Raw genomic sequence first — 26,387 nt, 5'->3', positions numbered from 1 at the left:
CGGCAGCTCGAATCCCCGATTGGAAGGTCAGCAGCTCGAATCCCCGCGACGGGGTGAGCTCCCGTTGCTCGGTCCCAGCTCCTGCCAACCTAGCAGTTCGAAAGCATGCTCAAAAGTGCAAGTAGATAAATAGGTATTGCTCCAGCAGGAAGGTAAACGGCATTTCCATGCGCTGCTCTGGTTTTGCCAGAAGCGGCTTAGTCATGCTGGCCACATGACCCAGAAAAAACTGTCTGTGGACAAACGCCAGCTCGCTTTATAGGCCGAGGGAGCTGGCGTTCAGCTGGCATTCAGCCAAGAAATGCACACAGATTCAGGTGAAGTGCACTTATAAATGCATATATTACTGATCACCTTCCTCTTCCAACAAGCCATCTAAACTGAGAACTTTCCCAGTCTGCATTTGTACTGAGATTGTTCTTAACATGTTTTATTGTTTTAACACTTGTTGCTTGCTGTGCTATGCTCCTTTTAGGAGGAAGGCTGGGGCATAAATTTAATACATCGTATTAGGGAAAATAACATACCAAAGTGCATTACATTAGAGGAAATTGCTTTGCACAAGAAAAGTTGTATATTAGGCAAAATTGCATACAGAAATGTGTATATTTGGAGAAATTCACACTAAACTGCTGATGAATTTTCTTGAGGATCTTTTTTATAAGAAAAATGCAATTGATGTGGAAATATGGAGAACTGAACTCAAGACTGGAAAAATGAAAAACTGAAGTTGCTGGTGTTGCCCATTCCAGCTCAATAGTAGAGCACATAGCTTTGCAAGCAGAAGATGCCAGGTTCATTTAGCACTAAACTAAATGTGCCAGTGATCTGATAGTGTAAAGCAGCTGTGTATTCATATTTTACAAAGGAGGAGGGGACTTAGCCGTGTTCTCACAGCTTCTATGACACTGCCCTCTTGTGGGTTTGCGCTACAGAGTTCACAACTTTGAGCAGAAAAACAATGTTGTGCCTTTTTTTAATATGCTGGCCAGCACAGCCGAATCCATGGGTACATTTCTCACCATTTGCTTTTCCTCACAACAGGAAGAACTAAACGCTGGAAAAATGAAAAATTCAAACTACATCAACTCTACTCCATGGGACAGGGGGAGGGAATCCTGCCACTTTAGCCTTAGCAGGAATGGGAATAAGGTTGCCACACATCAATAAATACTCCTTCACTAAGGAGGATGCTATGGAATGAACACTTATGGGTTATGCAGAAAGTGAAATCACCAACAGCTTTTGCTGCCTCTGACTTAGATATCTCCCTCCCTCCACTCTCTTGGATAGATATAAGATTAAGGAAATGTTTTGTTTAATTACATTAGCTTGCTGGACATGGAGGAGGCATAGGGGAAAAAAAGGAATTGAGATAAAACCAGTGAGTTGTTCTACCTCTGATGGAGGGTTAATGACTAATGAAGGGTTATTAAACTATCAACAGACAGAACGGCTAACATTTCGCAGAAAGGGAAGACAATCAGCAATTTTCTCTTCTCCTTGGCTGGAATATATCTAAATGTCTCAGCTAATTTGTCCTCCCCACTTTAGTTCAAAGCCAAAATCATATCTCACTTGCTTTCCCTGTCCTCCTGCATCAGACCAAGGCAACACACACATCCACACTTTGGACATGGCTGGGGGCTGGGTGGAGAATTCTACAAGCTTCGTAACAAACATGCAAAGAATGTTATTTCATTTGTGATGTTGTAAGGAAAAGTCCAAGTCCAAGTGTGTTGTGGGGAGCAGGAAGAAGAAAGGGAACTTTAAAAGTTCAGCTTCTTTTCCTACTCTAAGAATTGGAGACAGGGCTACAAGAGACATTCAGGAATGGCCCTACTATGAAAAATACATCAGGGGATGGGAAGCCTCTTTCTGTCTGAGGGCGACATTCCGGGCAACCTTTCAAGGTCCAGTGGTGGGCAGGGCTTGAGGCCGAAATGGGCAGAGCAACACACATACATTTGTACTGTAGGTCAGCTTTCATGCTCACACATATACACATCTTCATTCAGACAAGCCGGAGTTCAAGGTCACGTTCCAGCCAGCCAGGAAAACTTGGTGGTACAAAGCAGAGACAGGAAGGATGGTGGTGACTGAGAGTTCTGAAAGGGCTGGGTGTGATCAGGATTGGCTTACAGCAGCCGTTAAGATCAATGGTTGCCCTGACTGCCAATGAACTTAGCTTGGGAGCCTATGACAGCAATGAATGGCAAGGGGACAATCTTGAAAGTTCTGACGGACCATACATACTACAAAGTTTTGGATCTCCAGGATTCAGTCCTGGTCCATAGAACAGGGTGGTAGAAAGTTTCCTGCATGAGGGGACTGAGCAAAGAGAGTCTTTCTGGGCTCTTGGTTTGTTCTCTTTATCTGGCCCAACTTGATGGCTGTGTATAGTGAAAACCTCCAGCTTGCTGGTGTAATTAGGCCCAACATGGGTTCCTGTTTGGCCCACAAAGCTATTTCCCCCTTCCCACCTGTCTACACCTGACCTCATACATGACACTAGGTGTAGGACTTAAAGTGGGAGCTTAAAGTGAGCTTCTCATTGTTCCCCTGCAAGTGAAGTACCTTGATCAGCACAGACAGGGAGTCACACTGGGATCTGCTGCATTAGGTGTCATCAAGAATTCTCTAGTGTAGCCACGGGGGCTTGATATGAGCACTTGTCAGGGAACTGCCATCGGATCAGAGGCGAGAGGGGGAAAGGCAGATGGCTTACAGAGAGCCTTCAAAAATCGTGGGAAGCAGCACTTCCTCAGCGGAGGAAGGAAGCCACGCCTCTAGTGGGGAATAGCTGCAGGGCTCGGAGGATGCAAGGCAGTGCCAGGTCACCTTGCCTGAGCAAAGCGGGGAGGAGGGAGGTCCCCCTTTACCCAAGCCTTCCTTGTGCAGTAGGCTTTCACGCAGAGAGGGGAGGCGTTGGCTGGGGGTCAAGAAACTACTCAGCTGGGGAAAATTTAAGGACCGCCCACTCTCAGATTCTGCTAGTGAGTGAGCAAGACATGGAACAGAGGTGTTTTGCATTGTAAAGGTTTTAGCACCAATAATAAAGCTTTTGAAAAGACCAGTGAGGCATCTTGCCTGATCGCTCTTGAGCAACCACCCAATAGCCATAACAGCACTGTTTGGCACTGACAGTGCACCTTTAAAGGGGCTTACTGTGAGCCATGCAGGTGTGGTTTGAATGCAAATGGAGGCTCACAAAGTGGCGATAGCAAGCTGCTTTGAAGTTGTTCCCCTGATGTCACAATGACACCAGGTAACTGGTGGGTGGGCAGAACCACTTGCCAAAGTTGGCCTGTGGGGAGAAAGTTCCCCACTCCTGATGTGGAGTAAATGCATGTTTGCCAATGTGCACGAAATCTCAGAGCTCGAAGGGGTCATGAAAGGCCATGCAGTCCAGCATTTTGCTCAATGAAAGGATTCCAGAGAGACAGCATTGCCAACCAATGGCTGCTAATCTCTGCCCAGATAACATCAGCAAAGTGAGGGAGCCTGGCTGCCTTCAGGAACTGTTTCCATGGGCAAACTGTTCTTACCATCTAACAGATCCTCCAAATGCTCTGTAACTTAAGCCTGCTAGAGTACAACACAGTGCATTTCCTTTTTGAGATCTCCTAGCCCACTGCCATCCAAACAACACAACCTTCCTTTTCTCTGCTGCCTGCAAAGGAGCAAAACGGCACTGGCCAAGGCAGTGAAGGCTTCCAAGATATTGTCTCCTGGAGGTAATGATGCATGACTGTATGATCACACCTTCCCCCAGCAGTGCCTCTTAGAAATGCTTGCACAGTGGGGCAGGTCAGCTCCACAGTGAAGTAGCCAACCTGGCCCAGCACAGAGAAATGTGCAGCAGGAGGTTGAAGGACTGAGGTCTCCCATGAGATAGCTTCTGCATTATTTCCAGTAATATGTAGGCCAGCGCTTGGCAGAAGCACCAGAAATTAGGAAGGTCGTGCAGGAATGTAAATAAAGCAAAATGCTGGGATTTAATCTAACCTACAGCTAATGTAGTCTTGAAGCAGGAACTCTGTGGCAACTGACACTTCTCTTCCGCCTGTATTGTTGGAAGGAGAGGAGTGGGTTGCAGAAAGAGATGGAGTGGGGCATGACATCTCCCTCTCCTGCAAAAAAAAATCCCAACTCCATTCTCTCGGCATCCAGTTTATGGCTCCAGTTCTAGGAACACTGAAGTAGGTTCATCAGGCTGACAACTCACAGAAGTGCATTGTTTAGAAGGAAGTGAGTGGAAAAGAACAGCCTCTCCTGGTATAGGGCAGCTCGCTTATGCACATGGTGGGCTGGGGCTCATGGGCACAGCATCTGTCTGAGGAAGGTCCCAACATCTCCAGGTAGGGCTGAGAAAGACTTCCTTGTCTGAAATCCTGGAGAGCTGTTGGCCAGTCAGTGTAGACATTACTGCTCTTCCTTGGCTTATACAGCCTTCAACCTCAACCTACCATGCTAAATACCCTGATATCTTTTTTGTTCCAACTCCAAAATACTGAAATTGATTTGGAAAAGGAGTGTGGAGCACTGGGGTAATATGGCAAGGAATCGGAAGAGAGAGCAGGAACTGGGGTACTATCTGTTCTTCTAATCTCTTTTAGCCCCTCCCCCCAATACTGCTTAGCAGGGAGTGCTTTCTGGCAATGATTCCCCCCCACAATACCTGTTACCTAATTCTTTCAGCCAGAGGTGGCAAGGATTGAAGTTTTCTGAATGCAGAGCAGGTGGCCCGAGGATTTAGCCAGAAGGAGCTGACCTTTATGAGCCTTTTCTGCAGGAAGAGCCTCCATTTCTCATCCCAGGTAGACAACAGCCTAGCTAGCTTGTTCACAGGCATCTCTCAATTAATGGGCTAAGCAGAACAGAGGCCTTTAGAAGCCTCTGCTGCCCAACACAATGACCACTGCTTCCATTAAAGGAGGCCCAAGGACTGGCATGCTGGGACCCAGTTTATGGACCTCTCCAAGTACAAATAATTTACTACTACTACTACTACTACTACTATAAATTTACTACTGCATACTGTTAGCAAGCTTACAGTTACATAGGAAGCTGAGTCAGATTGCTGGGTGCATCTAGTTCAGTAATATCTATGCTGACTGGCAACAACTCTCCAGGGTTTCACAGGAGTCCAACCTGGAGATGTCATGGATTGAACCTCAGACCTTCTGCAGGCAAAGCAGCATCCCCTCTACAGCTCATCCCCTCTCAGAGGTTCCCCCACTTCCAAAGAAACTGCAATTGAAAATAGAGGAGGGAGGGAGGGTCCAGGCCCTCAGTGAGCAGAATAAGCTCAAATTCTGCAGGTCTGGCTTGCCACATTTTGAAGCAAGTAAAATTAAACCATCTGAAGAGTGGGAAAGAATGGTGCATAAGGTCATGAGTGGGTATGCATAGCATTGCACTGTTAGACTTCCATTCCAGTTACACGTTATCTGTGTGATCTCCTCTTCCCTAGCTGATACTCGACACATGCTGCCTCTGACAGTGCAGATGGAACACAGCCTATCTGGCTAGTAGTAATTGATGCAGCAGCTCTGGAGGAACCTGTTTCTCTCCATTATGTTACTGGGCTACAACTCCCATGAGCCCCAGCCAACCAATGTTCAGGGATGCTGGAATATGTAGTCATATTGAGGGACACAGGTTCTCCAAGCCCTAATCTACAGGTAAGACAGCTCCAATATGAAAGAAAACATATTTTTGCCAAACTGCTTTTTCATAAGAGAGAGTGAAAGCATGGGGAAGGGGAAGAGAATAATGTTTTTGTTTATTTCTTTAAGATGATAGAGTCTAAAAAAGTAGAGAAATCAATCAGCCTCTGTTTGTTTGTTTTCAGAACCTCAAGCCCAGCTTTGATCTGAGGAAGGAAATAGGCTTGGGGAAGGCAAGGGAAGGGAAGAGGGAAAGAGTCAGTCAGTTGTGCAGACTAATTACTTGAGGTAAGTCGAAGCAGGACGATTCAAATGGACCCTAGGTCCACATAAGTTTCTGAAGCAACCCCCTTCTGACTTTAGATCGTATTATTCAAATTCAGGCTGGGTTTGGGGCACAGGACAATACAGTCCAGCATGCCTGAGAGGTGGCTGCAAAACAAAAGTCTCCTGAGGGGGAAAAAAAAGTTTCCTGAGGGAAAAGGAAGGGCTCTGGTGAAAGGTAGAGTATGTGTTTCTCTTTTCCTTACTGGTGGAAGCAAGTGGTGGAAGCAAATAAGCAATGGGGAAGTCATTTGGGAATAGGGAGGAAATGAGAGAGAGGCCAAAACAAAAACACACCTCTTGAGCCTTTGTTTCTGAGATGTTTGCAGAGGTTCAGAGCACAGCGCTGGCCTCACGTTCCACAGCTTAGGCTGTTGTCACTTTTGAAGTGTTGGGAAACTGGAGGAACCTATGCTTCCTTTTCAACTGTGTCTGATATGAAGCTCTCTCTCTCTCTGTATGTGTGTGAATGTTTATGGGCTGTATTTTGGACAGATTTTGGACAGCCACTGGAACTGTCATCCATTGATGCTTTTGGGGAGGGTGACACTTTTGAGAGGTGAAGGCAGCATCAACTATAAGCTTTTTTGGGTGCTGTGGGTTTTGCTGCAACAGAACTAACATCAAAGCACCTCTGGGAGTGGAGAGGCCTTCAGGATGTCTTGAGAAGGCTACTCATTTTTAGGACTGCACACATCTGTTTGATCCTGACGCCAGCATGCTCCTTTTCCTCAGTTCCTGCTCCCTCACTTCCTCTCACTATTGCCTCCAGATATCTTATGTACCCCTACTATTCCACTATTCTGCAGGCAGGACAAATAAATCAGTGCACTCAAAGGCAGCATACTTATCAACCAGTGAGAACCAAAAAGGTATCTGGATTATAGCCAACTAGGTTTTACTTAAGGTAGACCCACTGAAATTAAGTGACCTAAGTTAGCCATGTGCATTAATTTAAATGGGTCAAATCTGAGTGTGACTAATGTTGGTCCTCTGCTAGAGGTAATTTGCTAGGGCAGGTGGCTATGTGCTTATTGCAATGTTCCAAAAAAAGGTAAAAAAAGAACAAATGTGTGTGTGTGTGTGTGTGTGTGTGTGTGTTAAGCACATTTAAACAGACAAGTGCAGCTGCAGCAATATCTTCCAGGATACCACATTCAGTTCACCTTCTCATTCAGTTCTCTATCCCATCCTCCCCCAACCATTAGTTGGCATTTTGTGGTCAGTGAGGATGATTAGTCCACATTTGGCTGTTTTGAAGCTGCCTCCCAAACACTCTTAGGTTCACCCTGCAAATCTTGGCATTTCCTCAAGCTCCCAGATGGTGCTAGGCACCAATTCCAATCACAGACAGCACAGCCAGAGGTTCAGGATGATGGGAATTGTAGTCTGGTGTAGATAATACTACAAAGGATGAACTGAATGCCCTGACACTATAATGCAGCTTCATGTATTTAGATATCCATATCTATGTCAGTATTGAACCCTGTCCTTGAACCCGAGGTCTCCTCCTTAGAGGAGGAAGGAGAGCAGAACCCTTCAGCAGATCTCCATGTTGTCAATGACCTTGAGAAGCCATCAGATCCAAACATCCCAACCCCAGGGCTGGACACCTCCACAAAAGCTGCCTGAGTTCATGGCTGGTTCTCAGACCCCTCCCCTCATCTCCCCCAAGGCTACAGAAGCAGAGGAAACAGTGAGCAGCAGCCCAAGTGCCCAGCTAGTTGCCTGTGAGGCTGTTTGGGAGGAAGGGGAGGTGCATGGAAACATCTGCTTGGATCAAGGGCTGACCCAAAGCCATGAAAGGTGGAGTTCCTGAACTAGCTCTCAGTCTGGGTTGCTTCATTACTGAAGAGACATCTCTCACCCCAGCTCCAAGCTCCAGCCTTCCTGAACTGGGAAACTGACATTCTTTTATACCAGTTGTTGTCATCACAGAGCACAGCAGAGAACATGCCAAATGGTTTTAAAGATATTCCTTTTACGGCTGCCTCCACACCGGCTTCTTGGCCATTTGGCTCATGGTAACACTAAGATTACTCTGAAGTGTTTTGCTTGTGATTTGATGTTGCCAGTGATAACAAGAACATTTGGCATAAAATCATTCCCTTTGGACACATTTAGCTTTTCAGCATCATCCATGAAGGGAGGACTGCCGTCAGAGGAAGAAAAAAGGGCACATACAGGAATGAAAGAGAAGGGTATGGCTATCAGTGGCTACTAGCAGTGGCAGAGAAGAGGTGGGGGCAGGGCTGGCACATGTCCTGGGGGTGTGGCACACTGCCCCCAGGGGCGTGGCATGCATTTTGGGGGTGGGACACGCTGCCTGCAGGGGCGGGGTGCCCAGTCAAGGTGGGGTGGCAACCGCGATGGCACCCTACCGGGATTGCGCTGCCAGGGGTGGTGCGCTCCCCCCCACTCCTCTTCCTCCGCCAGTGGCTACTAGCCGTTATGGCTATCTTCTATCTCCACTGTCAGAGGTGGCCTGCCTCTAAATATCAGTTGCTGGGAGTCACAAGTGGGCAGAGAGCTTTTGCACTCAGGTCTTGTTTGTGAGTTTTCCAGAGGCGTCTGGTTGGCCACTGTGATAACAGGATGCAGAACTATGAGGGGCCACTAGGCTGATCCAGCAGGGCTCTTACTGTGTACCTATGTTCTTAGGACACCTTCGAAGGTGCCCAGGAGATAATTGGTTGTCTAACATATTTTGAGCCCCATTGGCTGCACACACTCTGTGTTGATGAAGAAGTTCAACAATTGTGGTGTTCCTGTGAAAAGGTGAAGGGATTTGGGGAAATGATATATAATGAATCAAAAAGGATCCTTTTTGCCAGGAATAATGGGGACAGAAGTCCAAAAAAGCTGACAATTTATTTATGTACCCAACAACAGCAGCTAGAGCTTTATATGCACAGAGGTGGAAATAGGAAGGATTATCAACGAAGGGGAAATGGCTTATGAAACTGATGGACTCATGCTGAAATGGCAAAATTAACTGCCAAATTAAGAGGACATAATGACAAAGTCGAAATATATATATATATATATATATATATATATATATATATATATATAAATTTTCCAGTAGCACCTTAGAGACCAACTAGGTTTGTTCTGGGTATAAGCTTTCGTGTGCACGCACACTTCTTCAGATACACACTTCTTCAGATACACTCAAAAGCTTATACCCAGAACAAACTTAGTTGGTCTCTAAGGTGCCGCTGAACATTTTTTATATATTTTTATATATTTCGACTGCATCAGACAAACACGGCTATCTACCTGAATAATGACAAAGTGTTTAAGGAAGAATGGAGACCATTGATGGATTGTCTATCAATGCATCACCCATACATGAAGTTGCGGGCAGGATTTGAAATAGAAGTAGTGGATTACTGAAAGAACTAATGATAGTGAAGTTTAGATAATACAAAATATGTATTGTAAAACAGCTAATAAAAAGAAGCAACAAACATACATCAGGAAAGGAGGGGAGGCCAGTCAAGAAGAATTTTGTGCTGAAAAAAATGTATATGACGATAAATGTTTTGGAATATTTTAGGAGATTTAATAAAATAATAATATATATCTCTATATCTATATATATGGGACGATCATGTCAATGGCCTGAGTCAGCCAGGGTCTTGGCAGAACCACAAGTCATTTCAGCCAGAAAATTCCCCAGATTCCAGAATCATCTGGAAGCCCCCTCAATCCATCAGCCTCCAAAGATGGACCATCAGAACAGGTCCCCTACCCCTCCAGTAGGGATAAGCTGCGGAAAGTCTAAATCTCAAAAGGAAGTGATCTGACCATGACAAGGGACTGATGTCAATACCCCCCACTTTCAGATCATCTTCTTCCTGCCCGGTCAAGAAAACAACTGGGGCAATAATAACAAACCGAAACCAGCTAAGCAATGCCCCAACCTAAAAGTTTGTTAAGTCACCTCAGCTTTCGTAGCTGCAATCAGTCTGGCCCCACCCTCCTATGCCCTCCACCCAGGTGGAATAGGCCTGCAAGGCAGTAAGCAGGTCCCCAAGACTCATAGCTGAAAAGTTCCAGGGGTGTGGTGGGGGCAGGATGGAGCAAGGGAGGCAGGCCCCTATTCCAAATTCCGTTCAGCTCTGTCACATGACTTAGCAACCCAGTGAAAGTTACACTGGCAAAAAGGACACGGTAAGCAAAACTATTTTCCATCTGCCAGGCTTGGGCCAGCTCAGTCTGAACAGAGTTTGGAACAGGGATAAGCTCCAGTGGCACAATTTACCCTAGTATAGTTTGTATTATTCTGACAGATAATGCACCATGCAGACTGATAGATTTAAAGAAAACTAGATATCTATAATAGATTGGAACACACACACAAACACGTAACATTTCCATTTGTTGCTCCACCCACTTTTCTGCTCACTATTGCCTCACCACTGACAAGTGGCCCCCAGAAGGAAATGTGGCCCTCAGGCTGAAATTGTTTCTATCTCCCTTCTGTATTCTGTTTATGGAATTTAAAAATGTTGTTGTTATCTGCCCTAAGAACATTGTTGCTGAGTGATATATATGGATAGAGTTAACAAATAAATAGTTCCAACAGGGGGGAATTAATTCTCATGCCACATGTATCATAAAGGGCAAGCTTATACTATGCTGCTTCCTTTCAATGTATTTGGGAGGGGAAAGGAAACAACTCCACCTCTTCCTCCTCCCCCTCCTTTTCTTATACCACTGGCAACTGAGGAGTCAGCAACAGACCCTCCAAGTGCCCCTAATTCCCAGGGACACCCTTGATTTAGAGAAGCCATCCTGATTTCTGATTTGATCCTGGAATGTCCTGCTTTTCCTTAGGATGTCCCTATTTTCATTGGAGAAATGTTGGAGGGTATGGAGTTATTTGACTCCCGAGGTGTCTGATGGCAATCCTATATAGGGAAGGGTTTGTTTTTTTAATGCTTAATGCTTAATTATGTTTTTATATATGTTGGAAGCTGCCCAGAGTGGCTGGGGCAACTCTGTAAGATGTGTGCGGTATAAGTAGTAAAACATGGGTAGGCAAACTAAGGCCCGTGGGCCGGATGCGGCCCAATCACCTTCTAAATCTGCCCCGCAGATGGTCCGGGAATCAGCGTGTTTTTACATGAGTAGAATGTGTCCTTTTATTTAAAATGCATCTCTGGGTTATTTGTGAGGCATAGGAATTCGTTCATCCCCCCCCCAAAAAAACCCCAAAATATAGTTTGGCCCCCCACAAGGTCTGAGGAACAGTGGACTGCTGGAAAAGTTTGCTGCCCCCTGTAGTAAAATTATCGTTATGGAATGGGATGTCCCTATTTTCATCAGAGAAATGTTGGAGGGTATGAAGCAACTGATAGCGACTGAACAATTTACTAGAAGCAAATCACTGCCAGGTTGTGCTGTGTTTTCCACATTCATGCTGGGCACCTTTTCAGAACAGCCTGACTCTTAATATATACAATCAGAAGGGTTGTGTGTGTGTGTGTGTGTGTGCGCGCGTGCGTACACACACACACGCCTTTTTAAAAAGGAAACATTAAAAATTATTAAATGGCAAGCACGCGTTAGAGCTGCCGTGCCTCGTAAACCAAAGTGTAATAAAGCCATTTCCTTTTTAAAGATCATGTCAACATATGTAATAGAGTTTGTGGGGGAGGCCTGAGAGTGGTGCTGGTGGGAGCCAATGGTTGTGGAGTTGGCTAGAGGTGCAGAAGGAAAGTATTAACAAAGCCTGAAAAGTTTGCCAGCGGTGGTAGATTTGCCAGTTCACAGGTTTAATTGCCTTTGCGGTTCCAAGCAGGGGGGAGAATTATTCGTTCCAACAATGGGTTTTAATTATCCGAGGCTGCTCTGATATTCTCCTATTGTTTTCCAGGGTTGTCCCCCACCCCTTCCAAACATCTTTCCAGTCTAATGTTTCATTCTGTGCTTCATGTCTTAAATCTCAGGCAAATTAAAGCACTCTTCTCTTCCATCAACCCCCGCCCCCAATATTTTACCAGGCAAGTTGTAAGAAAAATGATAGTCATAGCAGAAGGCTAATGCAGGGGGGCATATCTCTGGACACCTAGATTCCTGGACTTGTTTTCCAAACATCAGAAGTGTCCTGCTAGATCAGACCAGTGGCCCATCTAGTCCAGCATCCTGTTCTCACAGTGGCCAAACAGATGCTTCTTGCGAGCCTGAAAGTAGGACCTGAGCACTACAGCATTTTCCCCACTTGGGATTCCAAGCATTCAAAGACGCACAGACTCCAACGGGGAGGTAACCCATTTTAGTGAGAGGATTGTCCAAACTGACAAAGCTTTTGACCTTAGCACCCAAGGCACTACTGAGCTGAAATCCATCCCCAGGTTGCAGGCTGCAAACTTGGCAGGTGCATTTTAGCAATTTTGGTTGAAGGACAGGAGTGATTTGAGGTGGAACTGAAGTCCCCCCAGCACCACATACTGGGTCCATTCTCTCAGGAGAGACCACAGCCAACAAAAACTGGTGCTTCCCTGATCCAAACTAACAAGACAGCCCAGAAGGATGCCACAGTCAATGGTATCAAAGGTCACTAAGAGCTCCATTCGAAACAACAGGGTCACATACCCCACATTCATTTACTGGTGTAAATCGTCTATGACCAGGGCTGTTTCCATGCCATACCATGAGCAAGCTGCTTGGAGGATACATTAAGAAAGTATCCAAATCAACACACTCAGATGGTGTTAGGTGCCTATATCCATCTTTGAATCTGCCCAATCTGTGGCATTAAATTTAGAAAGGATATGAGTGGTTTTTATTTGCATAATGCAATGCAAACTGGTCCCTTGGCTCTTTGAGGGCTCTCTTTATTATCTAACCAGGGCTGACCCACCCATGAGGCAAGGTGTGGCAACTGCCTCAGGTGGCAGGATCCATAAGACAGCAGATCCTGAGGAGGATCTCTATTCCCCCCCTTCCCATTTTCCTCATTTAGATTTTCACTCATCCCTTCTTCCCCGGCAGGGAGAGGGGAGCCCCAATTTGTGGTTCTCCTCAGGTGCCAAAATGTCTTGGGCCAGCCTTGTATTTAACTCCTAACTCAATGGCTCTTCATTACAGAAAAGATTTATGATGGCTGGCATTCTGCAGATGCAATGGTGACAGAGAAGTAAGCTTTCTTTGCTGCCATCATTGTCACATAGTAAGTCCTATACTGGCTTTCTGTACATATTCAGTTGCAATCATCACAAGCTTTCCTCCACCACTGGCCATTTCACAGTCTGCAGCTCTCTGGAGTACCAAGGAGCTGACTTGACTGTGATTGGATTAAGAACCTAAGGGAACAATTGCATTGATAGTTTTAGGGTTAAGTCTATTTTACTGTAAACCACTTTTCAATTTATTTTGAGGGGGAAAGTGGTTCATTTCTAATTTGAAAAGTGAACAATAGGACAGTTGCTTCTCTTCAGCCCTTTGTCGCTACTGCCATAGAGAAAGTGGTTGCTGGTGCCCATTGGGACTGGTAGGGCGGAAGGCAGGGAGGCCAACAGTAGGTGGAGCCTGAGAAATGGCAGGCAGAGCCAGAGTCCATTAGAGGTAGAGGCAATTAATTTTGCTTTTGTTCACATCTTTCTCCCTTCTACAAAGCTGGGACAAGGAGGAGGAAGCTGAGAGGAAGCACCACCCCTTGAACTAGTTGTCAGTAAGAAACAGACAGCTGGTGACTGGCTAAGGACAGACTGAGGTTGGGTTGGGCAGTCTCCAATCCATACAGACTTTGAAATGCGAGAAGTAATGTGCACAAGACACTGGATGATCTTTTCCCCATGCCCCACGACTCCACCACATCTCCTTCCTTACTTGTACAATCCATCAGGCTCCAGACACTTGAAAATGACGGAGTAGAGGCTTGTGTCAGGGATATCTCCATGGCTCCTTCCAGCAGCCACACAGGCAGCTCCAAGACCAGAGAGCAAATCATCAGCAAAGCTCAAGGACTCTCCTGCAGGCCAAAGAAAAGAAACACCTGAGAAACATTCATTTATTTACTTGACAGAGAAAACATATGCATGTGGTGGAGGAAGTGGTGAGGAATTGGTTGTTGTTGGGTTTGTTTTACTCCCCCATCTTCTGTAACTCTGGAACCTGAGGTCACTCAACTGAACCCATGAGCAGCAGATTCAAGACTGACAATACAAGGGACTTTTCCATACATTGCAGATTGGAATTTATGGAAATGACTTGCATGAGCTGAGTGGTAGTGTGTGCACTTTGCACACGTGTTGTCTTAAGGCTAGGAAAGACTTCCTGCCAGGAACCCTGGAGTACTGCAGCCTACCAGTGATGATTTAGGCTGCATTCACATGATAGTTTATTCCATTTTCCTTAAATGTTAAGTTCTGCATTATATTCTAACTTTAACACAATGTAAAAGCCACTTTTGGGAACAATAGTGGAATACAGTGCAAGCAGAGTGCTCCTTTCAATGTTATGTGCGTCCTGAAAAATAAATAGGAATGAATACTCAGTGGAGATGTGATATGGAAGATCAGTAAGGTTCAGCTCGGCCCTGAGACAATTTAAAAAGCAGTTGAGGGGCACATGTTTGCATAAATAAGTGTTGAAAAGTGGATTTTATATAAAGCAACTGTCAAGCCAGCCCCCCCCCCTTTGCATGGCTTTGCAAATGGTCAAAAATAACTTTTGTGTATGCAGGAGTACTTCTGGATCACGCCCTGTGTTCTTTCGGCTTCATATATAAATTGGCAGCTTCCAGAGCTGGACATGTTAGTGGCACAGTAGGATTGCATGTCGAGGGAGAGAACAGTCAGCATTTTGGGCATCCTGGAGTAACAAGAAACTCATTCCTTAGCTCTGAACATCTATTGTGAGTCAGGCTTTGGCTCTGACAGCGAAAAGCAGAATGGCTCTTGTGCCTATCCTCCTTTCTTTACTTTCTTCTCAACCTGATCAAAGACTCAAAAGTGCGTAAGAAATGCCGAAGTCTTTGGTATAAAACACGCAAACCAGCCTATTGGTGCGACAGACCAGCAATCCATAAAGCCAGGAGCTGATTTTACAGGTGGTGGCAGTGGCAATAACAAAACAAAACATGGACATGCAAACATTATTTTCATAAAAAGCCACATGCGGGTAACAAATTTCTCCTGCCAGAGGAGAAACAGAACATTTATTCTTTCCCTAAAGAAACCAAAAGGCAAAGTTAGTCATCTTAATGCCTCTTGCAAGTCCCCAAATGGCACCATTGCGATGCTGTTTCCATCACACCACTGTTTGCTCCAGCAGTTTCAAGAAGCAAGTCTAGACCAAAATTTGGGAGTGGCAGAAGTGATTGGCCTGAAGTGATGCCTGGTGAATAGGAAAGGGCACTGAGGCTGGACACTATTGTTGCATGTGTTGCCTTTATTCCTCTAGAACTGTGTGGCGGGAGCCTGTGATCCTCTGGATGTTGCTGGACTCCAACTCCTATCAACCCTGACCTTGCCAACTGAGGCTTATGGGAGCTGGAGTCCTGACAACATCTGGAGGGTCACAGGTTTTCCATCTGTGGTCTAGAAAATTGATACTGGCTCCAGTTTCGAGGGGACTCTTGGCAAATATTTTCTTGGTGGGACCTTAGCCATGGAAATTACCTGGTGATGACTGCCATGATAACTGCATTGCTTCAGGGCATTCTGGTAAATTTAAGTTTGCTTGCTGCTGCTAGGCAGAGGTGGTAGAGGGCAGATGCCAGCACCTCTGGTGCCCTGGAAGATGCCCAAGGACACTGAGAGCTGATATTGGGCCTAAATACTAAACTTGACTCAAGTGTAGGATAGGTTGCATACCCTCCAACATTTTTCCGATGAAAATAGGGATGCCCCATTCCAGAGTGATAATTTTACTATTTATATCCCACACATCTTACTGGATTGCCCCAGCCACTCTGGGCAGCTTTGGGGGCAACCCAGTAAGATGTGTAAATAGTAAAATTATCATTCTGGAATGGGACGTCCCTATTTTTGGCAGGGAAATGTCAGAGGGTATGAAAACACAGTTTTTTTCATGAGAAACAGTAGGATAGACATACTTTGTTGATTGTGGCTAACTTTGTGTGTAGACCAATTCAAGGACCAGTGGTGGGAGTTGCTCTAGCAAATAGGAGTGTATACATAGCTTAAGTCCTGCCAATGAAGTAGGGTGGTTGGGGGGAAATTCCCTCTTCTTATTTTTTCCCATACGCTATTTTTTTTTTTTTAGCTTTTTGCTTCATTTTGAAATTTAGAAGCAGCAGTGAGATTAACATGATGACCGCAACTACTACTACTACTACTATTACTACAACAGTAATAGCAAGCGATCCTTTGCCTAACACAGTGGTTTTCAAACAGTGTGCTGTGGCACCCTGGGGTGCCTTGAAGGATGGTCAGGGGTGCTGCGGGCAACACTGGCCTCTGTCCCTCTTTCCTTCCCTCCTTCTTCTGGTGCCCTCTCACGTCTCTGCTTCCAAAAGGCTTGCTTAGCTGTTTGTTGCAGCAGCCCTGGCTACAAGCTCCCCAGGCGAATGGTGCCTCTGGGGCTGGCCAGGGGGTGCTGGTTGCCAGGAGCTGAGGCAGCCGGCATAAGCAAGCATGTGGGCGAGGGAGCCCAGCAAGCCAGTTCACCAGCCCTTGCTGTTAGGAATGGACAGACAAGTGGGAGGCCAGAGGGGCAGGGCAGGCAGCTTGCTGTGTGCTTGCTGTGTGCAAGGCCTGCCTGGAAGCTGAGTGCCTGGAAGCTGAGTGCCCAGTGCTGAAGGGGAGCCTTTCCACCATGCAGACCAGGCAGTGCACACTGATACTACTGCTGCCTCCCAAGGTGAGGTGCAGGCCTCACATTCACCTTCGGCCAGTCTCCATCAGGTCACTAAGGCTGGAGCATCCTCTCCCCAGGCCCTTGTGGGGCAGTGTGAGGAGGCACCTCTCTTTGGGGTGAGAGGGGGCAGCTCAGAGACCAGGGGCAGCAGCAGCAGCTGCTGCCCAGAGGACTCCCAAGCAGAGGGGAGAGGAGAGGAGGTTGAGGGAACACTCCACAAGGGAGGGTGTTCGAAAAAGGCTGAGAGGCTGCCAGCTCTGCAGGCAAGGGGTGACATAACTGGGCTCCTGAGCCCCACAGGGGTGCCACAGAAAGAATATAGTTGGTCAAGGAAGCCGTGGACTCAAAAAGGTTGAAAACCTCTGGACATAATGAACTTAAGGAGAAAAGCCTATATGGATAAATAAATATATTGGTAGGTCTGACACAGGCATGATCATATTTCAGCCCCAATGGAGCTGTAATGGAGAACAGGCACATACCTGCATTGGGGAGGAGGGGGGGCTCTCAATTCCCTCTCCTTCAAGGAAAGGAAAACACAGCAGAATTGTCAAGAGGCACAAATAGGCATAAATGGTGAGGACTGGGAGGGTGGAAGGGGGAGGGGCACTTAGGACTTCAGCCCCCTCTCCCTCCCCCAAATGACAGCCCTTTGTGAGGTGCAAAGGAGGGAGGCAGTGGAAAGGAAGGTGAGTAAGAATTGTTTCCATTTTGCTCCTGCCCACTTTGGTTCTTTCTTTGCTCAGGAAACACCTGGCCTTAGGAGATCCATAAAAATACGTCACATGTGGTGTGTGTTCAATGCACCCTTCCCTTCTCCCAGTTTTCCACCTCAAGGTGTTAAGACTGGAGAGGGGGGATTCTGGGGTTGGTGGCTTGCTCAAACTAGCCCACCTTGCCTTGAACCTTGCAAAAATTCAGTTCCCAGGCTGCAGCTCTGGATGACAAGTCTGCAATGAGATGCCTGTTGTCAATTTATAGAACGTGCACACAAAGGCTGTGTACACACCATACATTTAAAGCACATCCCCTCCCACTAAAAAGAATCTTGGGAACTGTAGCTTACCCCTTCACAAAGCTACAGTTCCCAACATCCTAAACAAGCTACAGTTTCCAGGAGTCTTTGGGGAAAGTCATGTGCTTTAAATGTATGGTGTTTTTGTAGCCAACAAAAATGGGGAGACAATAGAGTTGGAAGGGGGTATGCAAAGGGCCATCTAGTCCAACCCCTTCCAATGCAGGAATCACTGTAGGGGGTTGGACTAGATGATCCTTTGGTGCTTTTCCAACTCTACACTTCTATGATTCTACAATAACCTACAAGGAGGAAATTCAAACTCTGCTATTGTTAAATTATTACATTTTGCCCCACCTATCCTCAAGGAGCTCCAGGCATGGTTCTTCCCCACTTCCTGTCAATTTTAGCCAAACTACATACACATTTGTGGGAATGGACTGGCGGTCACTGACCAGGACCAAAACTTTAGGGTCACAGTGGCTAGCTTCATATGAATCGTAGAGTTGAAAGGGACCCAAGAGTCATGTACTCCAAACCCCTGCAATGCAGGTATGGTGTTCGTACGGAGCCCCCGGTCGTCTCACGGATTATTGACCCGTACACCACTAATCCGCTGCCACCAACCAGGTCCTTCCCGGTAAATCACTTAGTCTCAGTCAGGTTCTTAAGTTAATAATGAAGATTGTGGTTTATTGCAAACACAAATAAACTTTAAATGCATTCGAAACGCTGTTACCCTTTTCCCTCTTAGTCTTATTTTATTCTGTCTCTAACTCTTCTACCTCCCCTCACACAAGAACCAACTGCATTAACTGTCTCTCTATTTCCATCTGTCTGCCAACTGGTTTCCCAACTGCCTTTTCCCAACCAACCAACTAACTAAACCTTGGGCTAAGCCCTTTTATAAACAGGTAGGCTCCACCTCCGGCTTTTCTATTGGTCTACCTATTAACTCTTTCTCTTCCCCTGTACAGACATTTTCAAAAGAACGGGCAAACACCACAGCAGGATTCTCAGCTAAAGCATCCAAGACAGATGGCCATCCAACCTCTGCTCAAAAACCTCCAAGGAAGGAGAGTCCACAGCCTCCTGAAGGAGACTGTTCCTCTGTCAAACAGCTCTTACAGTCAGAATGTTTTCCTCCCTGATGTTTAATTGGAATTTCCATTCTTGTAATTTGAAGCCTTTGGTTTGAATCCTACCCTCCAGAGCCTACCCTCTTCAATGTGACAACCCTTGAGATATCAAAAGATTTTTTTTTTAACTTAGAACTTCTGGAAGACTTGATTTAAAATGAGAAAGAATTGCTCAAAAAGCCAGGAAAAGAATCCATAAAACAAATGAATAATAATAATAATAATAATAATAATAATAATAATTTATTTCTACCCCACTCATCTGGCTGGATTTCCCCAGCCACTCTGGGCGGCTTTCAACAGAACATTAAAAACAGAATAAAACTTCAAACATTAAAAACTTCCCTAAACAGGGCTGCCTTCAGATGCTACAATATTCAATGTTGGTAAATGAAGAAATTTAGGAGTATTGTGTTGCCTTCACTCCCCCTGTCACCCTTTTCTATGATTGAGTCATCCTGACAAGCTCACTGGACAAACTCACGACCTGAACGTGATCACAACTGATCCGGAAGTCTGAATCAAGAAATTGAATAGAAAATCAAAAAATTGTGACAGAGACACTTTGAATTTGCCAACAAACCAGTTAAATTGCAGGTGTGGCAATAAAAGAAAAAACAGGGTATGAATTTTATAAATAAAATTAATATAGACGGCAAAGTTATACTATTGGTGTGTGAGCATCTACTCTTGCATTTTCATTTCTTTCTGCAGCTGTGTTCTTTACAGAAAAAATTTCCAGCATATTTTACTTCTTTACAGCAGCAGCACCAGCAGCAGCAGCATTCCAACTATCTCTTCGTGAAATTCCTGTTATAGGAATAAACATCAATTGGTTCTGTTTCTCAGAGTCTTTATTATTTACAAAACTTTACACTGGTCATTAATAAAGAAAACAAAACAATTAAAGCAACATAATCTTTTTCTCTAGGAAAATAGGAGCCATTTCCTAGAGAGAAAACTGACAGCGTAATCAATCTTCAACAGGTGTGGACAATTTCTTTTTAATCCAATTATCACCTTGCTAGCCCAAAGAAATATGCCACTTTCTTTGGCCTCATTTTTCCATGCAAGGTTTTTTGGGTGGGTTGGATTTTGGACAATTCAGGATGATCAGCTATTTAGACATATGGGGTCACGGGGATGTGGTTAAGAGCATACCCATCAACTGCCCCGTTTCTCCCAAGACATTCATGGAAACCATAAAGCAATCATACTTTTTCAGTATGTCCCTTAAAATCCTGATTTTTGCAAGCAAGGCAGAGGCGGTTCTAAGGGAGTGTGGAGCTTCTAGGGTGGCGATTGGAAATGGCAGTTTGATAGACAAGCCAAAGTGCTACTTGGGTTAGCAAGAATGGGCTCTTGGCTGTGATCAGGGCCCAATCAGTGTGACTGGGAGGTGGGGCAAGCCTTCTTGTCAGGGTTATTTCCTGGTCTTTCTTTCCACTTCTGAAAATGTATGAGCCAGAGAGAGCAGATGAATTTTATACAGGCATCCCTCCACTTATGCACTTTCTACTCACATGAGACTGTGTATACACTTGGCACCAGGAAATAAATAAATAGTATCACACCAGGAACTGGTGAAAGAGAATGGGGGAGTCCTCATGGTCCGCAAGGAGACCCTCCCTGGAACCCAAAGAGCATGTCAATGAGAGTGGAGGAAGCCCTGAAGAGACTGGAGGCGCAGTGGGGCTTTGTTTATGCTGCTCAGCCTCCCTGCCTAACAGCTGATTAGTGCAGTAGCGCAGCAGCAACAGCCCCTTTCCCGCACACCCTCCAGCCTCCTGCTAGCCCCAAAGATTCAGCTCTAGATATAGAAGTACTAAGAAGGCATATATTACAATGGAATATGCAGAGGTTATGTATATTTTTGAAAAATCACTGGATGATTAGATTTTTGTAAAATAAAATGGAGGCAATGACTTGTACTCTCTGGATCAATAGTTGAGATTCCTGCATTGCAGGGGGTTGGACTACGTGGCCCTTGGCTCCCTTCCAATTCTAATATTCTATGATTCAACAAAAGCATCTATGACAGATGGCCATCCAATATGCTGTTTGGCTCCAAATCCCATCAGTCCCAGCCAGTCAGGGGTGGTAGGAGTTGCACACCAGCAACATCTGGAGGGCCACAGGCTCCCACCTGTTTTATTCCCTTATGAATTGAACCTGGGTATTCCCAATCCTTGTCTGACACTCAGACCATTTAACTGGTGGTCATTTGAGCAATATGGTGGATGCTCAGGTTGCGAACGTGATCTGTGCGGGATGCACATTTGCAACTCGCAGTGTTCGCAACCCATGTCTGTGCGTGCGCGGGTTGCGATTCGGCGCTTCTGCGCATCCACAACCACCAAAACCCAGAAGTAACCAGTTCCGGTACTTCCGGGTTTCAGTGGTCCACAACCTGAAAAAATGCAACCTGAAGCGGCTGTAACCCGAGGTATGACTGCACTGCTTAAGTGTTGCCTAACAGGAGTGGGAGAGCAGTCTCACGTGCCTCCCAGCCCTTCTCCTTCAACTCCTGGCCTTCTGTAACCCACACAGGCTGCATTTCGCTCCTCACTTTCACTGCTTTATCCAACCTTGTCGCTTTGCCTGCCTTGGAGTAAAAAGAGATTTCTGTTTTTTCCATAAAACTGGCCTTCAAAGAGATGAGAAAAGCAGGGCCTCATCTAGTAATGTTGAGAGCTCTAGGGATGCCTTCCCGAATGCCAAAGACACAGGGAAATTTCTCTTCTCTGTGCCTTATGCATGGTGGTCTGAAAGCTGGGGGGGGGGGGGGGGGGATGGGTTTGTAGAAACTTCATTTCGTTCCTTTCTTTGCCTATTAAATTCCAGTTTCCTGTCTTCTCATTCCTGACTGGCCCCCACCCGCAGAGCACCCTATATTGATTTATTTAAAGACATGGGGAAAATATTTAAATGGAGAGGGAAATGGGAAAAATGCTTCACCATCTCAAATGCACAATGAAAAGTTGCAAAAAGCTTTTTACCTTGGAAAATTTTCCGGTGAGTTTTTCCTACTGTTTAATCCCTGCTTTCAGTTACACAGAAATGAGAAAGCACATTTTATAAAGTTCTAATTCATACCTAAACCATACAGTTTATGGTTTTACATTGGGTGTGTATGTGTGTGTACACACACACGTATATACACAGACATACCAACCAACAACGAAGCTATAACTCTACCTGTGTATAGCTGTAACTGATTGTTTCAACATATGCTTAAACAAAACAAGGCTTTGGAGGCCTGGCTGAGGTGTGATTTAGGCCAGGAGGCGTAGTTTTCCTCTCAGATCCCTTTGTAAGAAAGAAAGAGTCTGCTTCATTAATAGAGTGCAGGAACCAATGAACAAACGTCCCAACTGTCTGGTAGAAGCACCCAACCCCACACATTGCTAACATGCTGCATGCTCCAAATGTTCAATTTTACCTAAAAAGAAAAGTAAGAGTTCACATTGGGGCACTGAACATAGGGGCTAAATCCAGATCTAGGCCAAAATTATATTTTCAAGTGAACATCCTCAGGTCAATTGACAACATAGTTAGGCTCCTCTGAATTCTTTTTCAATGAGAAATGAAGGAGGTTATGCCTGTGTCCTATTAAATCGTTCACTCTGTGCAGTGGTGGGGTAGGGTGGGGAATTACAGAACTCCTGTCCCCCATACCAGTCTATCAACACTTGGGGACAGGAAAGTGGGACAAAAACACACACTTCACATGCCCCCACCTGAACTCTGCAGATGGGGAAAGCAGCTCCTAGGGCTCCTCTTCAGACAGTGAGTTTTGGGCCCACAAATTTTACTCTCACCCCACTCCCTGAAATCTGGTGTGGGATTTTGTGGTGAAGAAGCTGAACCCTGAAAACTCTTAACAAGTTATACCAACAAAAATTTAACAAGTATCCCTCCAACAGGGACAGATTAAAAAACAAAACAAGACTTCACAATCAAGTTATCTTCCCTGCCAGGTTGTTAAGGAGGGATGGAACGACCTGGTTCCCCCAGTTTCTTATTTTACATTTAGATTTCCATGCTTGCACATCCATGCAATGATTTTTTAAAATTTTCAAAATAGTTTCATGAAAATTCTCCGGCATTTTAGTGAGAATTTCTCCTAATAATCACAGTTTGATTACCATTTTGACTGATGTATACATTTTTGCAAGCAATGTCACTGGATATGATTCATTTCAGAATATTTTCACAAACACATTCATCGTTATGAACACTTAAAACATGCACTTCTGTAAGCATGTTTTGTTTAAGGACAATTTGAGTACAAATTGCACAAATTTGATTACAAATTTGAGTACAAATTTGCACAATTTGAGTAACTGAATTTCCAAGGATGGGTGTGTTTCAGTACTCATATTGTTGCAGAAAGTGTGAATTTGAGAGGTTCACTTTTATATGCAAACTGAATCAGATTTCTCCCCCATCCAGAATCCAGAATGCGGCAGCTAGAGTGGTGACTGGGGGCGGCCACCAAGACCACATAACACCGGTCTTGAAAGACCTACATTGGCTCCCAGTAAGTTTCCGAGCACAATTCAAAGTGCTGGTGTTGACCTTTAAAGCCCTAAACGGCCTCGGTCCAGTATACCTGAAGGAGCGTCTCCACCCCCATCTTTCTGCCTGGACACTGAGGTCCAGCGCTGAGGGCCTTCTGGTGGTTCCCTCACTGTGAGAAGCAAAGCTACAGGGAACCAGGCAGAGGGCCTTCTCGGTAGTGGTGCCCGCCCTGTGGAATGCCCTCCCATCAGATGTCAAAGAGATAAACAACTACCTGACATTCAGAAGACATATGAAGGCAGCCCTCTTCAGGGAAATTTTTAATGTGTGACATTTTTAATGTATTTTTAATCTTTGTTGGAAGCTGCCCAGAGTGGCTGGGAAAACTCAGCCAGATGGGCAGGGTACAAATAATAAATTATTGTTATTATTATTATTATTATTATTATTATTATCAGCAGCAGCAGCCACCATGCATTATGAAATGGTCTGAGGACCTTTACAGCCTTTTCTACATTTGAACATTTTCCCTATATACGTCAGTCTTATATAGACACCTATTTCGGCACCTGGATCGTGTATATCAAGTTTGTCAGTGGAGTCATTGGGGACTGTGGTTCTCCAGCGTCAGTGGGCTTAAGGCGGTAAACCCACCTGCAACTCGCTGTTACATGTTTAAGATGGATGTACTTGTTAAGTATAATTGTTTAATTGACACTGAAATGGAAAATGGCAAAATGCATACAGTATTACCAAAAAAGTTCAACATGGGGAAATTCCACTGCAGTATTCTAAGGGACTCTGAGTTTTAACTGAGTTGATAATTAACTGTTGAATGTCCTCTGCTCCAATATTGAATGTTCAGCTTTGAACATGTGACAAAGGTATCACATTGCAAATCACCATTTTGAAAGGGAGTTGCCTTCGGTCTTTGTTCTCAGTAAGGATGTAAATGAAGCTCTCTTGAAGCACACAGCCTCAGGCTGTGGGAAGAAACAGACCTCTGCTTCTAGGTCTGTTGAAATTATTTCATTTTTTGTAAGGTTCTGAGCCTGTCCCTTGGACTGTCATATGTCTTATGGAACTGTTTGGATGTATCATTTGATGTTTCTGTTCTGTTTAGAAGAAAGTTCTGCAAGTAAAGTTTTAAACAGTCTAATGGGTCTGGACAATATTTCATTTCAGAAGGAGCTAGTTTTTATGCATCCAGACGCTTCAAACTGTGCAATATTAATATCTGCGATCGTACTGATGGTTACTGTACCCTTAATATGAGCTGACATTGTTTTCTCTTTCAACTTTTTTGTCTCTTTCTCTGTTTTTTCTTCTGTTAAATATGAAAGTATTTTTTAAAAAATAACTTTTCCTGCGAAATAGGGATTATGGACAGTGCAGTATATATATAGCATACCCTCTCAGGAGGACAAATCAGGACTCTGCTCTCCGCCCCCCGGCACCATCCTGCCACTGCCACCTGTCTGCTGCTACCTACCCATTTGTTGGCGTACCCACGACTGCCCACTCGCTTTTCACCACAATATACTTCTGGCAGCCCTGCCATGGCTACCACTGCACTCTCTACCTCCACCATACTTCAGGAAGTGTGGGCTTCTGGAAGTATGGTGGTGGTAGCAGAAGAGGCCACGGAGGAGGCCATTGAGGCGGGGGCTGTGGAAGGAGCCAAGGTGGGACAGCTGGGTGGAGACAGAAGCCAGGGCAGCTTTTGATAATTGTCTATGTATATATGTTTATAGCTGTACCATTCCCCTTGTGAGTGATATTCAGGGTGAGTGTCAATCCTTCCATAGCTAAAACAGCACACCCAGGAGCTATCAACAGACTTGAGGAAATCTCTAGATTTGCAAATGTTACCCCCCCCTCAAAAAAAAAACCTTTTAGAAATAAAAAGTGTTCTTTGGTGTAGAGGAGTCAGAATCCTCCCCTCAAAGACCTCACAGAGGATTGAACATGCTCTTAACATGCTAAGAGTTTGGAGGGGAATGTGTAAAACTGTCATGGAACTGAGTGTCCTGGAAGAGCACTTAATGGCACTAACAACCTTTTGCTCACACAACTCCATAGTGTTTCACTATTAGAAACTCATGTTTAAAAGATTATCATGTTTGCTGAACTAGACTGCAGAATGACTTTCCCATCACCTACTACCTTTTTCCAACCAGAGGTCCTTCTTCCCTACTGGCCAAGCTTTTAGGGGGTCACATGCTGGTGGCGGCGGACCAAGAGCAAGATTAGGTGGCATAATAGATGCAGACTTTATCTTTTTAATTACAATTTTCATTAATTTTTTATAACTTTAGCCAATTAATTTTCAACTTCAAATTAGTTATACATTTATCTTATAATTTTCCCCACTTCCTCATCTATGCTGTTTTTATACCCACCCCTTTTGTATACAGCATAATATTGCGCCTTTCACCTAATACACATTCCTCTATTCCATAAATTATCATTTCTTCGCGTTGCTCAAATTTCAAATCCTGCCTGCAATTTCATTTGCTTATGAATAAACTTCAAATAATCTTTGCCCAGTAGGTTAGTTTCTACCACACACCTTCCTTTATCTTCCACCCAGGCGACCAAGAGGTGTTATCATAGTCCAAGGATGGAATCCTGCCAATAACAACCAAGAAAGGTGCAAGTGAGGTCAGTGAGTAGCATGGCCCATGGAGAGAGTGTATGGCTTGGGAAGCGGCGTGGTGTGGGGAGTCTCAATGGCCAGGCAGAGAATTCTTGAGGGATGTATTTGGCCCCAGGCCTGCACTTTCCTTCCCCTATGGTACCTGAGCCTTTCTCAGCTAGAGATGCCAGGGACTGAACCTGGGATCTTCTCCGTGCAAAGCATATGCTCCGTCAAGG

The 26,387-nt window shown here is 45.0% G+C and overlaps 1 protein-coding gene across 7 annotated transcripts in view; it reads right to left on the bottom strand.

Annotated features, from left to right (window-relative positions):
• The window catches only part of ASTN2 (astrotactin 2), a 704,920-nt gene that overhangs the window by 30,032 nt on the left and 648,501 nt on the right, over window positions 1–26,387 (bottom strand). For all 7 annotated transcript variants that reach the window (XM_080990791.1, XM_080990792.1, XM_080990793.1 and 4 more), the window contains one exon: window positions 13,839–13,980. In XM_080990791.1, the coding sequence (XP_080846917.1) occupies window positions 13,839–13,980 (142 nt within the window). The remainder of the gene's footprint in view (window positions 1–13,838; window positions 13,981–26,387) is intronic.

This window comes from Podarcis pityusensis, assembly GCF_964106645.2.
Source record: "Podarcis pityusensis genome assembly, chromosome: Z".
NCBI classification, from domain to species: Eukaryota; Metazoa; Chordata; class Lepidosauria; order Squamata; family Lacertidae; genus Podarcis; species Podarcis pityusensis.
This window is presented reverse-complemented; position numbering and strand designations above follow the sequence as displayed.